We start from the raw sequence: 16,093 nt of genomic DNA on the forward strand, positions 1-16,093 counted from the left end.
AATGATGCAGAATTAGAACAAAGACAGTTGCTGCTGGCTTACAAAAATAATAGGCAGCAAGTGAACACAGGCACACTGATCTACCATATGTCAGATGCCAGAAAAGGAACCATGGGTATTTCAGTAGATAAGTCAAGTCCATTCCAGTGGGAGGACAGAGATAATAAAAAGAAGCATAATATTCACAATGTACATACTATAACATGTGGTGGTAAATGCGGCAGAAAAGACACATGGCGGTAATAGGACAGAAAGTGCAGTGAGGTGGTGAGGCTGCACTCTGCTACTCGGGGTGGGCTGGGGAGGCTGATGGACAAGTGTTTGAGCAGAAATATTAAGAAACAAAAGGAGCAAGCCATGTAGGAAACTGGAGGAAGAGCAACTGGGACAGAGGGAAGAGCAAGCATAAAAGCTGTGAGAAGAGGGTAGGTTTGGAGGACAGGAAGCAAAGGGAGAGAGATGCAGGCTGTGAGGACTTACTTTATTCTGAGTGTGATGGGGAGCCATGAAAGACTTGTTTGTAATTGGTGCGACTAGTGTGCAAGAGAGGGAGTGGGAGTCAGTGGCTACTGCCCAGTCTAGGTAGGAGGTGATGGGTGCTTATGCCAGGGTGGCAGCAGAGGTGACAGCACAGAGCCCTTTGGACCTGAAGTTACTAGATGGAGAGGAACTGGGTGACCTCAAGAGTTTTGGCTTGAGCCACTGCGTGAACTGAAGTGCCAGTTAGCAAAAAGTGAAGACTGAGTAGGAGCAGGGCTGGGGGTTGAATCTGAGTATTTTAAGTGGGAGCTGTCTACTGGACCTCTTAGTGAGATGTTGCACAGGTACTTGGATATGGAGTCTGGAGTTCAGGGGATGGGCTGGGACCGAAATGATCAGTTTGGAGTCAGCAGCATACAGGTAGCATGTAAACCCATATGTGAAATAATGTAGGGAGTGAACATAAAAGGAAGAAACCCAGAGTGGAGTTCTGGGGCTGTCTAATATTTAGAGTTTGGGGTGATGAAGAGGATCCCAGAGAGGAGACTGAGAAGCAGCACCCAGGAAGGAAGGAGACAAGCTAGGGAGTGCCCTGTGCCTGTTGCCCAGGGCGGAGCACCTCCCGCGGAGGGAAGAAACCAAGTGCGACAAACGCCGAGAGGATGAGGAAGGTGAGGGGTGGGAATGATGAGCGGATCTGGCAATGTGGCCCTCACTGGTCACAGTGACAGGTGTGGCTGGGACAGAAGCCCATTGGGAAAGCACTGAAGAAGGTGGGAGACAAAAGGAGAAACAAACAGGGACAACTTTTCCAAGGAATTTTGCTATAAAGGGGAGCTAAGAATTGGGCTAAAAGCTAAGGGCAGCATGGTGGGGTGAGTATGAATTTATCCAAATATCTGTAAAGTTTGTTTCTTGAAAATCAGAAACTGATTCAATAGCTACTTTGCATTTATATAATACCTTGAGTTTAAAAAGTCTTTCACATACTTGGTTTATATAGTCCATACAATATTATATATTTTTAGATATGGAAAACATATTCAGAGAGGTCAAGTGACTTGCTTGAGGCTCAGAGAACCGGCCCTCTCACACTGAGTTAGAAGGGCGTCATGGAAAGACGGTGAGTTTAGTTTGGTTCATTGAAACGGTGCACGTAACAAAGCTCCTTAAAGACCTATATTAAACTTGGTTGCTCTTTTCCACATCCAATATTATCAAATCTCTCAGCAGAGGATATTGTTTCTCACGAGCAATGCTTTGCAATGCAAGGCGTAGTGGCGTAGTGGAGAATCTCACCTTTTCAGCAAAGATAGGGTTTCCTGATAAGTGGCTCAAGTGCATAAACTCCAAATGCAGAGTTCCAAATTCGGCCAAAATACTGCTGCCTCCTGAGGCCCAGGGCCAGTTCCTTCCAATCCCACTGAAGAAGAGAAGAGAAGAGATGGAAGAGTTATGGGTCAGACTGATTCCATTATTTTTCAGCTCTAAAAAGTACAAGCGAAAGAGACAGCCTTTGAATAATGGCTCCTTAGCTAGTAGTTCACTCTGGATATTAAAAAAATATCCAGCATTGTTGTGTTTGGCTACCAGTTTCAGGCTTTCACTTCTTTTTTCCAAGTTGAAAATTAGTGTTCACTTAAGTCGCAAAGAAGTTACTATGTGCTTGCTGTTGATGAACAGATAAATATTTTAGAAGGTCCGAGTGCTGTATTGAGATGTACACCATTCCAAGTAGAATATAAAACAAAATCAGACTAAAATTTCCCCACCCTGCCCCACATCCTAACTAAATAAAGCACTTCAACATTTTAGTTAATTTCAGCCTGAGATTCCATGGATTATTATAGACATTCACACTATATACTCAATTTTTCCTTGGATGTTGGATAAATTTCAAAGATTCATTAGCAGTATACTCACACTATATCCTTTCCAAACCTTCCACTTACTGAACTTCCTTTCTTACGTTTCTCTTCACAATACTTCACCTATCCTAAGTACACTTCCTGACATATACAATCCATGCTTAAAAACGTCAGCAAAATTATGCAGCTCAGATTCGAACGGGGTCAAAGGCAGGAGCTTCAAATCTTATTGCCTAATTCATGCCTCATCTTGGAGAAGTGCTTTTAAAAAAGAGCCCTGCATACACACACATGTGCACAACTACATGTGAAGAGGCTACTGAGACATGGCCATATTCATGGGTGCACTGTATTTCTGGAAAGCCAGTTAAAATATCAAGACATATGTGATAACTCAAAGAATAAAGATGGCAATTCTCCTGGCCAGTAAATGTTCCTGCAGAAATCTAAAATCCCCCATTTTGGTTTTAGTTCAGCTGCACATTCATTGTACGCCTACTGTTTGTCTGGGACTATGCATGACCCTGGGTTACAAGATGGTCCTGATGAATAAGTTACTTTTTTCTCAAAGATCTTATAGTCCAATGGGAGAGAAAGTTCTAATCATAAATAATTCCAACTGTATGTGGTAAATGCCAAGATAAATGTGTGAGCACCTACAGCCAGGACATGCAGTCCAATAGGGTGGGGACCCAACAGAGTGGGGAAGGCTTCTTTGAGGAGGAGTCTTCAGTTGGGCTTTGGAGGATAAATAAGCAGCTGCAAGGAAAGAATGGTGAGAGGGAGGCTCTGGACAAGGGGAGCACACTGCAGAGCAGAGCGGGTGGAAGTGCCTGACACTGGTGAATGGAGGGAGGGGCAGGGGGCAGGCAAGAAGGCACCAGGCTCCACTGAGGCAAGGTCTGAGTCTTGTGGACTTCTCACTTTCTTCTCTTGCCAAGGTGGCCCCATTTAAATACTGCTCTTGGTGTCCCCTAGATTAGCTACCCCCCTCTGTCTTTCCCTTATATTATTCACAGCTCTGGGGAAACCCTTCCAGTTCTGTCATTGCTGCTGCTGCAGGGCTGCTGAGGCTGGCTGGAGGGAAGGGAAACAACGAAGACAACTGGCAGCTGACATCTAAGCTGGCCTCACGCTTACTCCTGATTTCCTTGTAGAGCAAAGCCTTGGGATCTCATTCCCAAGCAATGATTTATAGTCAACCTAATACAAAGTAAGCAGAGGAGATCTGAAAATCATATATTAATTCATTTTAGAAATGCCTGATATTTATTAAGTTCTGAGAATGTGAATCAGTTTTTATTTTTATGGTTGGCTTAGATAAAAGGAATACCCAATCATCTAAATAAGATGAACAGCTACTTTCAAATTTTATTAACATATAGCAAATGCATATAGTAATTGGTCATCAGTTTGTTGTCATGACATTATTTTTTATAGTCCCCTATACCATCGCTGGCCAAAGTCAATAAGCATATTGAGCAACATTACAGATTTCTCTATTCTGGAGCAATTCTTCAACACAAAGCTGCAACATACGGCAATGTCAGGGTAGTTGGGAAGGGAACGGTGACTTCATCCTGGAGAGGGAAGAGTGTGGTGTGTTGAGAAACCCCGCCCGGTTCCCAGGTCTTCAGGGACTGGTTCTTTTCCATTCAGGGTATTAAAGAGTGCGGCAGCACACCCAGATGGGAAACTGAAACGGTATACATGTACTCAACTAAAACTGAAGGTACTTTTGTATCTAGGCATATGTTTCCTGCTACTAATGTGGTAAGTCGAGAAAAAAAAACACCGAGATATACTGAAAAATTTTAGTATGGTTTTACAATTAAAATGTAAAAGGGTTGTTACAAATACACTCTCTCCTTCTTTGTGCACATTCAGATCAGAGGAAAAACAGCATTCTTTTCTACCACTTTAATTATATAGGGAGCAAGAACATTAAAAGCACTGGAGCAGATATGGCATGCTAACAGAAAGAATGCTGAGTTTAGAATACATGGCCTATTTCTATGAAAGGGTGGCTTTGGATGCTATTCTTTCAACCTACAGAATCAATGTATTTCAGTAAAAGTATAAGATTAATAGTTGCATTGGTCAGGGAAGGGTTTCGAGAACTCAGAAAAGGCATCATTATATCTAGATACTAAATTAGGTCACTTGCCTTTTCTTAGGCAAGGGTTTGAAGACTTGGACGTTGGCTGGACGTTGGCTGGACGGAGAGCATGGGGCACAAACCAAAGGCCATCACCTTTAAAATATGTGTGTGTGTGTCAGGGAAATGGCTGCCCACCTGCACAGCACATGTGCAATGAGTGAGAACTCGCCGAATGAGTTCCACCATCTTGTTTATCTTTAAATTCTGAGTCTATTGAGGAATCTATATAATCGGATGGCTCTGATATCTAAAATGATATATGTGAACAGTGGGCATGACACCACAATGGCGGAGCTGTGATAAAGGGAAATGAGCCCAGGGAGAGCTCTGCTCCCTCGGTTTGGGAGTCGGGGTGCCCTGGGCACAGCATGGCGTGCAGTCAGGCTTCCTGGACCTCTGGCTCAAAACCAGTCTCACCTGAGGAAGGAGGAGATTTACAATGTCTTTAAATCAGATTGGCTGCCACAGTATTTTCAAGCAGCCATGGTGTTCTTTAACTATTTTACCTTCATTTTACTAATGCTAATACTATTTAAACAATATTTTAAGGATAAAATAACAGCTTGTATTCAGAACTATTAGTTCCACAAGCCAGGCATGAAGGAAATGAATATTTAAATATTCCCAATTTTGTTACAATAACTGAGTTGTAAGCCAAAACTGTGAGTCAGCATATGGAAATGTATACACAAAAAGGCAATTAAAACGGATTGGGGAGTAGCCAAGTGTTTGTTTTGGTTCACCGAATCCTGGAGCAGAACTTCAAACTTCTGTATCACTCTAATTTCATTTCTTTCTTTTCCCTAGACCTCCAGGTTTTCCATGTTAAATTGAAATGTCGTTTAATGTGCAGCTGATACCGGAACAGCATGGGTTTGAACTGCATGGGTTCACTTATATGCAGATTTTTTCCCCACAGATACTATAAATGTATTTTCTTTTTCTTATGATTTTCTTTTCTCTTGCTCACTTTATTGTAAGAACACAATATGTAATACATAAAACATACAAACTATATGTTAATCAATTGTTTATGTTATGTATAAGGCTCCCAGTCAATAGTAGGCTATTAGTAATTAAAGCTTTCGGTAGTCAGAAGTTACATGTGGATTTTCTAATTCATGGGAGGTTGGCATCCCTAACCTCTGCATTGTTCAAGGTTCAAATATGTTTCAATTTTTAGTTTAGTTTAAGTTTTCAATAGTCTACAAAGGTAACATTTCTTTGAAAATAAAACATCAAAGTGAAAATAACTGATTTTGACAATTGCAATTAGAATCATGCCTTCAAAAACTTAAATCGTTATGACTCTTTTGAAAATGTGGAATACCATTGTACTCTTTAGAGACTTGATTTTAATGTAGTTTATTAGCAGTGGCAACATTCTTCCTCCTCCTCCTGCACTCAAAACAAGAAGGTATCATTACTTACAGACCTCATAGCTCTGATAAGCAATGGACATTATACGTTTTTCCTTTTTTCTCCTGGGAATGGTTAACAGCACCAGAGAAGGGAATTATAGTACTAATGACACTATTCTACTTAGGGCTGAATCCCAGGGGAGAGCTGCTAACTCTTTTTCTACAAGAGCTTTTAATGGATCAAGTAGCCACATGGTTGTTCTAAATTTATGGTATATATCTTCAAAATAATCTTAAATTGAGGTACATAAAAGTTATATGTTATTGTTACTTCCCAGGTACAATTTGCATCATTAATGAATAGATTTGGCTACTGAGGATAACCAAATGCAATGAAAAATGTACAGAACTGAAACAATTCCAAAAAGCCAGATGATGATATACAAAAAAGCAGTAAATAGTTATAAAATCTTAATTAGCTTTGACTTTCAAATCTGCTTTTCCTTGATGGTTGCTATTCTATGCAAAATGGGAAATGGGCCAATAAACATTTTTCTTGAGGATTCATACCTGAATAATTTCTGATTAGCTGATCAGTAAACAAACTCCCTTCAAGGCCCTAGTCCAGAATAAAGGTTACTTGGGGGTGGCGGAGTCAACAATTTTTAGACAAAAGAAATCCCCCCCATTCTGTATGTTATGATAAAGCTTTATATATGCAAATGGAGAGGCACCCAGGGATATTTATTTCAAAAGAGCAGATAATCCAAAATTATTCTTTCTGGATTTTAGCATGAATTGGAAAATACTAATTAGAAAGTTCATGAATGATTGTTTCATTTAACTGAATTCCCAAAGCTCATTGATTTTGAGATTAAGTGATTTCATCTTAAATTATTACAAATGCCTTTTTCCTGAAAAGGTTCACACAGTGCCACACTTTCGGGTTTGTAGTGTAAGGCCTCACTAAAGAGATGAACCAACAGTCCCAGGGACTGACATTCTAAAGCTAGTCAAGAATTCTGTTTTTCAGTTGTCCTTTGGGTAAGATCTCCTTGCCCACCACTATCAACAGACTGCAGTAATTGAATGTAGTTTCTGCCCAGTTATTAGGCAAACTGGGATGTCCTATCATTAGGTTTGGGGAGAGGCTAGCAGCACCGATGAGAAAGCACTTCAGTGCATTTAAGGTGTGTGGGCTTGCAAACATTTACTTTATTGAATTTAATGAATCATTCTACACGTTTTTAAAAATATACATTATATTTTTCACGAACTTTTCCTATGCCAATCCAAGAATATCATCATTGTTGCTGAGTGCATAGTATCTGATTGAATAAATTCTCATTTATTTAAACATATCCCTACCAATGGACATTGAGGCTAATTTATTTTTTATTTTTATTCTTTTGCCACAATAAACAATTTAATAGCATGTCTAGTTCTTTTTGTAGAAGTCCAATGCGCTATCCATTGAGCTACAGAGCCTGCTTGTCCAGTTCTTTTTTAAAAAGCAAACACATATTCATAGAAAATACCTACATCAACTACCAGCTGGAAGGTGTTAGGCAGTTTAACTGTCTAAACTGCCAGTAAGCATGGATTTGGGAATGTGTAATGGAGACAAACATGTCCAAGGTGTAGAAGTTTATTTCTCTTTAAAGGGTGGGTCAGTTATATTCCATTTGGTAGCTTCTAGAATTCTTGGGATGTCTCAAATCCATCGATTGTAGATCACTGCATCAAGCTCTTTAAAACTGGGGAAGGCAGAGCTACAGGCAAGAATTTTTATCCAAACACTTTTTAAAATAAACCTCAGGATGCATAGTAGAGTCCATCTTCAGAAATGGTAATTCACTATATTAATTTGCCAGACATCTCCTTCCCTCGGTTTCACCTTTTATACACAGTTCTTCATTACTGTAGGAGTTTAACACACCCCACCACTCTCTAAGGCATTACTGAAGATTCAAGACTATAGTGAAATTGGGCTGTTGACTCATCTCTTTGCCATTCATTTATGGGTCTATGGATCATCTATGGATCAAGCTAAGTGAAATTTGTGCAGACCCAGGTTTCTAATTCTCCAAATTCTGTCCCACAGTCTTTCCCAGTGATCAGAGTGTGTAGGACTGCTCTCTTCTACTATAGACTTGGATCTCCAGGGACAGACTGTTTTATGCACCTGTGTGAACTCTGAGTCAAGGGCAGTGCCAAGAAACAGAAGTGCTCAATACACATTTCATTTAATAAAATTAAAAAAGAAACAATAATGAAGTGTTGTGTCATTGGCTTCCACTCCTAACATATTGAAATAATTTAATCTTATATTACTGCCATCATATAGCTCTCTGATAGTCAATTCAAGAACAACATCCTTTCCAGGCTGTTCACGTAGGCTACTATCACAGACTTGGAGTGGTCTGAACTTGTGGTTTCTAAGAGTTAAGATATGATACAATGAGAAAAATAAGGATAGCATGGTAAATTTTTATGAAGGCTAACTTTTGTTCAATTTAAAGATGGTCTTTTATTCTGAATATATGTCCTTCCTATTTTTGTGATGTCAGGCTTGTATTTTTCCTTTCAGATGAAATAATAACAGCAGGTAGTTTTTCTTTTTTTGGTGTCTTTAAACACTGGCAACTAAGGCTAGCTTCTCAACAACTGGGGAAATTTTACTTGGTCCATGAAAACTAAAACTCTGGTACCATTGATCTTAAGATGCAGCTGAAGCTATGAAGCAATTACTAATGGAAAGAACAGCTCACTATCCACTTTGCCCTAACTAATGTAAGTTTTTGGCAGGAATCCTGAGGTAAAAAGAATAATATTAAATGATTTTTTTCAACAGATTAAAAGATAAGCACTTTGCAGGTATCTTGCCAAACTCAGCAAGGATGATTGAGTTAGTGAGTCAACCATAATTTACTGAGTGCTTACTACGTGCCGGGTACTGTGCAACACAACCAGCAAACACTGTGGGAAACCTGCCGAGGCCTTTTTAATGATCGATATAGCCTGTTCTGAAATTTTGGAGCTTTAGGGTATCAATTGCAACTCAGTTAAATTTTCATTCAGGCACCCGAGTAGAGGTAAAACAATTTTTTGGAGAACAATGTCTATTTTCCCTTTGGGTACTCCTTAGAGGTCTTTAGGGAAGAATTCAAGTGGGTCTAATTAACTTTTAATAAAAGAAAATGAACTTTGTCCAACTGGTATACGAAGGACATTGATATTCTGTTACGAAGTTTAGCAGATCCTCTCTGTAGGATTTTTTTTCCAGACATTAAACTACCTGGGAGTAATTGGGAAAGATTCATTCTCTAATGCTTAATAAATTAGTTATCATTATACTTCAGAGTAGGCAATACATTGCTTTTAAGGCAAGATCAGTAAAATAAGTGCTAAATTAAGAAACCTGTAGTGGAAAAATGTTGCTAAATGCTACAAATGCTATTAATATTCCCAAACAATAAATTAACAGCAATAAATTTCAAGAAAATAGCTGATGTCTAGGTTATCAGGGTAAAAAATCAGTGTGTTGTTTTAAGCTGCATTATGGAAATTCAGATATTTCGCTTAACACCTAACGGAAATCTAACTAGCAAAACAAACTTAGTTAATTAAACCACTTTATAATTTAAAATGCTAGCTTTTCTTAGTTTGGAATTTTTACATAAGAAGTATCATGCAAATAAAAATATGTGCATAGCTTGTGGTGAGAACAAACAGATTCGGGATCGCTCAGAACAGATGCTGGAGAATAAGTCCATCACGCCGCTTCATTCTAGATTTCCTGCCTTCTGCCTGCGACTTATGGCTTAGAGACTGTGAGGAAACTGTGTTATGAAACAGTGTGGCACCTAAAGTTTCAGACATAAAGATTAGGAATCATGACAAATGAGTAAAAAAGGACAATGGAGAATAAGGAACACAGAGGAAGAACAAATTGTTCAGGAAAACTCAACAGTAAAGGTGGATATCCTCTACAGAACATGAACTGCTACAGTGAAATCACTGTCTATTCTGCCTGCCCTCAGCGACAGCCTCATACAGAACACAGTCCATGTAGAGGATAATCTGTGCATGGTTAGCTCTATGCTGCTTTGTGACATCTTCTCTGTTAGTAAACTTTCTACATACTTAAACTCATCTCCCTAACTGGAGAATAAGACCTAAATGCAGAAATACATTTTTGTTTCTTCTACCACCATCACCCCTTCAAAAAGATATTTGCATAGTTAGATGCCGTAATTTGATAATTGTTGCATTTATATATGTCAGAAACAAATCCACTTCTAACATTGATATAATGCATAGATTTAAAAATCAGGGAATACTCTAAGCAAGGTTTATTACTCAATGTATTTTCCACTGATGTTTACCTTTAGCTGACATGTTTATATGTTTTTAGTAATTAAGATTCGTCATATTATAGGAAAAATTATAAAAAATGTAACTGAACTCCTAACAACTTTTATTAAATAAAAACAATAAAAATGGGTAGTTTACATGGTCTCAACTTTTGGTAGCCTCCTACTGCTGATATTAACATCAAAAAGTATTTCAACATGAGTTTGAATGGTGTGGGTCCACTTATACATGGATTTTTCTATTCAAGAAATACTGTAAATATGTTTTCTCTTGTTTACAATTTTCTTAACATTTCCTTTTTTCTAGCTTACTTCATTATAAGAATATAGTCTATAATACATAACATACAATTATGTGCTAATCAACTGTTTATATTATGGTAAGACTTTTGGTCAACAGTATGCTACTAGTAGTTAAGTTTTTGGGAGTCAAAAGTTACACATGGATTTTCAACTGTGTGTGTGCAGGGAGGAGGCCCTGACCCCCATGTTGTTCAAGGGTCAACTGCACTATATCAATAGTTGGTAGAACTTTGATAGTAGAACTACCCATTTTATAGCAGACATGTTCAAAGTATATGTTGGCAGACATAAAAGTGCAGCTTTTAAAAATCTTTGTTATTTAATATCTGTTAGTTCTGTAAAATGGAAATGTCAATATAGTATCTTGAGACCATATGATCATTCCTATTTTACCTTTCAGGAAATACTTAGATAAATGAGTGCCCACACAAAACTTGTAGCTTTTGGTAACTTCAATTTGCTAGAAAACATTACAAAGTGCTAAAAGGAAAACATCAAAATAGTATTTTGAAATTTGAAATAAGAATCACAGTCATTTTACCCTTAATGAGAAGGAAGAGAGAGAAAGCCCTTCATCCCTTCCTTTCTGCTAATGGGGCTTGCATCGCAGTCAGGGTCCAGGGCGAACTGCAAGCTCAGAGAACTGTATGTCATAATTAGGCTCCAAAGACTGCTGCTCCCAACCTGCTGAGTATAGGGTTTTAGCATGCCATGAAAAGAATATCTGAGAGACAGAGGAATTTGGAATGGAAGGGGAGAGGCTGAACTTAGGACAAATTACACTGTGCCAGAATAAGGAAGACCAGACTCTCCACATAGATCTGGTCTGAAATGAACCACTGTGAAATAAAGCAATGAATTGGTAGGTGGAACCTAGGGTTTTATGAACTGGGGCGACTCTTGGCACAAAATAAATCTTCCAGCTTTGACGAGTGCTTTCTTCTTCCTAAAATGTCAGTTAAGAACAATAACAATGTTTGTGGGCGACTTCCCTCTCATTTAAAACAAAAACGCTCTCCTGGGCCCCACAGGCGAAATGGACGTTCTCAGAATTTAAGATCACCTACTTCAGTTAATAGCAAATGCCCACATGAAACATGGCACAATTATCTTGTAATGTTAAGTGCTAAGGAGAAAATAAAGCAGGATGATGTGACAGGGTCTGATGGGAAGCTTCTTTAGCAGGGCTTCTTGGGAAGACCTCATTGAAAGGGAGATCTTTTTTTGTCTTGCTGGTCTTCATGCTGAGACCAGTAAGATAAAAGAAGAACCTGTCAGTGAAGACCCAGGAGTGGCTCCTGCAAGTGCCCCAAGGTGGACATGACTCTCTGGAAGGCTGGCTGTGTGCTGAAGGGCAATCATCAGTGAGGGGAGGAACACCGGAGAGCTGAAGAAGGGGCAGACCACCTGTAGGCCAGAGAAAGCATTTGGATTTATTCTGAGGGCAATGGGAAGTCACGGATTTATTCTGAGGGCAATGGGAAGTCACTCAAGGGTTCTAAATAGGAGGCAATGAAATCTGATCTGCACATTCAAAAGTTCTCTCTGGACACTGTGGGAGGAATGACAATAGGAGAGCAAGACTGGAAGGAGGCTAGCAAACAGGTGTCCAGGGGAGAGGCAGACGGCAGTCTGGACTGCGTACCAAGAGCAGAGACAGACAGATGTGGAAGGGTTCAGGCTATGTCTGGATGTAAAAGTTGTCAGGAAGAATTGTATTTGGGGATGAGGGAAGACAGAAATGAAGGACGATTTCTAGATTTTTGGCTTTAGCAGCTGGGAGGGTACTAGTGCCATTTAAGATGGCAAAGACTCAGACAGGAATGGCCCTAATAAAGAAAAGCACGAGTTCTGTTTTTAGACCTTGCTCTAATAACTATAATTAACAATGGCAAGGAGAAAACCAAATTTGATCATATTAATTTTCCTTTTTTAGTTTCTAATAAAAATAAATTTATTAGAGTCAAGGAAATGGTTTTGCAATGGCTTTACTAAAATAATTTTTAAGTTATGAAAACAACAGTGATAAGGCAAAAATTGCAAACATACAAAAGATTATGGAATAGAAAGGAATTTCCTTATATTACAGATCCCAATATTATTTCTCAGAGTAAAAACAGTCAATAATTTACTGACATCTCCTCCAAAATATCTTAGTGCATGATTACTACATAAAAAACAACGCACATGAAAGTATACTATACATATTGTTATATACTGTGTTACACGAAATAGTCAAGTATCTTGGTGCAGTGCCTCATTGCTGCTGCCTACAATGCCAGTGTGTCTGGAGTTTTGCTGTTATAAAGAATGTTGCAGATTCTTGAGGAGAGTTCCAGGATAAAATCCTGCAAGTGGAATTTCCGTATTGTACATATGTGTTTGAAATTTAATAAACACACCCCAATTACCTTCTAAAGAGTTTGCCCCAATACACACTCCCTTGTATGTAAGAAAGTTCTAGCTCCTAACTCCTGGCATTTATCAAATTTCGAAAACTTGGTAAATCTATTAGGTTAAAAAAACCTCAAAACACTTTAATGCTATTTTAATTTGCATTTCTTTACATGAGCTTCCGATATTCAATGCCAGTGCACATCTTTTTCTGCGAAGTACATGTTTATGAACTTGCATTACTGATGTGTTGGTGCTACTGCCTCTCTCCCAGTTCTATTATTTTTATACCTTCAAAAATTACACAAGTAATACATACTCATTATTATGAGTGAAACTATGTAAAGAAGAATTGTGAAAAGCTAATATTGTATCCCTACTCCCTTGTAATATCTACCACTTTCCAATCCTGGTTAAATAATGCTATTTACCCACATACATACATAAACATATGGATATATATATATATATATATATATATATATATAGGATTTGTTCTTTCCAATAAATAGGATTGTATTATGTACATTACTTTGCAAAGTACCTGTCTCAGTACCTCATCACAGACACCTTTCTAGAACAACCATTTTAACAGCTGTATGATAAATAATATTTCATAAAAGGGATAATCACATTTTACTAAATCAATCCTCTATTGATAGAGGATCTGTTCTGGTCTGTTCTGATTGATCTGTTCTGATTTTTAAATACAACAATCATGCCACATCAACCATCCATATTCATACTAATACTTTTAAAAAGAGCTTTTTATACATTAAGAAAACTTGTTTTTTATCCATGTGTGCTTTGCAATTTTCCCTCCAATTGTGTCTTGTCTTTTGATTTTGCCACACTAATTTTTATTTGGCATGTTTTTCATATATATGTTCTAGTTCTGTGCCCTATTCAGAAAGTCTCTCCTCACCCAAGATAATGTTTTAAAAATCTTGAAAATCTGGGCAATAACTTCTTTCTTTTAAGTCCTATTCAACAGTGAAAAAAAATCACAGTATTATTGTGTGTAAATAAGTACAAAATTTATATTTTGAAACTACAATTATTTTTGTTTTGTTTTTCATGCCACTTAACACCCTTTTTTTTGTAAATTATATTAGGCTCACCTGTTCAATAGCTTAGCTAATCATATCTAAGTATTATAAAGTTAATTTCTCTTATTCTTTCTTTCTCTTTTTGATCTTAATGCAAAATTTTACTGGTTTTCTTCCTTTAGAGATTTAATAGTTTCATCAATATTTCTCCATTAAGAGGGAAGAAAAAACTACGATGGAAAACATTTTATCCAGAGAATTTAGACATGGGGAGAAGCTACAGGTAAATCAGCCAACAGGCCAGGTCATCTTCAAACTTAATTTCTGCATCAAGAGAATCTTCAGGTGTGACTTTGGGCAAGTCCCTTAAACTCTCTAAGGCAGCAAAAATCTTTAAAACCAAGTGATACCTGCAAAACCCACCTTATAGGATTTTAGTAGGCTCAAATGGGGTAATACATGTGAAAGTGCTTTGAAACTATAAAGAGTTTAGTCCAGAAAGGTATTTTTATCTTTTGCATTAGCAACTGACATTTAGCTAACCAAAAGAAATCTGTTTTCAGGTTTTTTTCTTCAATTTTAGAGATATCTACTCAAAAATAAATTCACCAAATGTTCACTTGGAGATAGAAATTATAACACAAGTAATAATGAAACAAAGTAAGGCATTCCCCAGATTTAAAAATTTAACAAATCGCTACTGTTAGCCAACTTTCCCAAAGCAATTTAATTGCTGTACAACTACCAAATATGTAGCACTTTAAGAAATCTTTCATGTCTTGTAAGTCTTCCAGAAAAATTAAGTTAAAAATGTTTCCAGCGTTGAGACAGCTGCACAGACCAATGACGCCTTCTATGAGTTACTTCGGTGGGGGACCAGCGTCCTGTCCAGTGCTCCCTCGCCGCCGCCCCACAAAGGTAAGAAGTCTTAGTCTGTTCCAGACAGACGCAAACCCCTTCTGCCGGGCGGCTAAGTAATCAAATGAGTCCTTAATGAATCATCACTTAAAAATCCATCTACTTATGAATATCCATATGCACAGGAAATTAGTTAAGATTATTCTCGTAAATTATCCTTTGCCAGAAGAGGTTTTTCATCACAACATTCATTTTCAGAATGATTTCCAAAAGCCAGCCACAGAGGTATTTCTTAGGTCCAAACTTGCTCATTATGCCAAGTATTTTACTGGAGACAATACGTAATAGTTCTAAAGGACATTATAATTTCTGGAGATGCTGATCCAATTGAATGAACTGATGGGTTAAACCAACTGAAAGTGTAAAGCTTAATTCTAAAGGGTAAGGATTTGATAATTCAGGAATTTATTTTTACTTCGCAAGTTTGAAGAGACTTTGTTCTAAAATGATTTTTGAAATTAAACTAATTTTTAAATTTTATTAAAATTACCTTCATATAATGTCTTGTTTGCAAGCAAATGTTTAAATTTCATTCTCATTAGAATTACCTGCAAATAAATGAGGAAGTGTAACCAATGTTAAAAACAGTAGCCCTTCATGGACTTATTGGTAATCTACACTTAAAATATAGCCAATGGATGGCAAGACAGGTAGGAGGTTCTTTATATAATTCAATTTATCTTCAGAGCCCCATGTAGGCAGTATTCTCTTACTATTTGGCAAAGAAAACCGGGACTCAGCCAAGCTAAATGCTTGCCTATGATGGTCAGTGCAGTGGCGGGGATGAGGTGGGTCTCCTCACCAGGCCTGACTGTTTCAGCCTGTGTGCTCCACTCTTCACAAACCACATCCTGTCAGCTTTTATGTTCTTATATGTGTCAGGGGCGAATTAGCCAATTTCCTCCGTCTGGGAGAGCCAAAGGGATTTGTTAACAGTCAAAAATGGAGATGTTACCAGTCAGTATTGATTTGTTTGAAATAAGATGGTACTTGAAAAGGAAGGAAATTAATATATACAAAACTAACTCATAATATACTTTTTTCCTTTAAAATAAGACTCTCCAGTGCAAACCTGCTGTCAGGAGACAAAAAAGAAATATAATGCTGATATAAATAATGCAACAAAGTTAAACAAGTTGTGTTTTTAATGCCCCCCAAACAAATTTGCAATTTCCAGGTCAAC

The 16,093-nt window shown here is 37.8% G+C and overlaps 1 protein-coding gene across 2 annotated transcripts in view; it reads right to left on the minus strand.

The window, feature by feature from the left end:
* MAN1A1 (mannosidase alpha class 1A member 1) overlaps nt 1-16,093 on the minus strand; it is a 148,214-nt gene that overhangs the window by 22,054 nt on the left and 110,067 nt on the right. For both annotated transcript variants that reach the window (XM_036024635.1, XM_028509280.2), the window contains exon 7: nt 1,780-1,903. In XM_036024635.1, coding sequence (XP_035880528.1) covers nt 1,780-1,903 — 124 coding nt within the window. The remainder of the gene's footprint in view (nt 1-1,779; nt 1,904-16,093) is intronic.

This window comes from Phyllostomus discolor, chromosome 4 (genome assembly GCF_004126475.2).
Source record: "Phyllostomus discolor isolate MPI-MPIP mPhyDis1 chromosome 4, mPhyDis1.pri.v3, whole genome shotgun sequence".
Classification (NCBI taxonomy): domain Eukaryota; kingdom Metazoa; phylum Chordata; class Mammalia; order Chiroptera; family Phyllostomidae; genus Phyllostomus; species Phyllostomus discolor.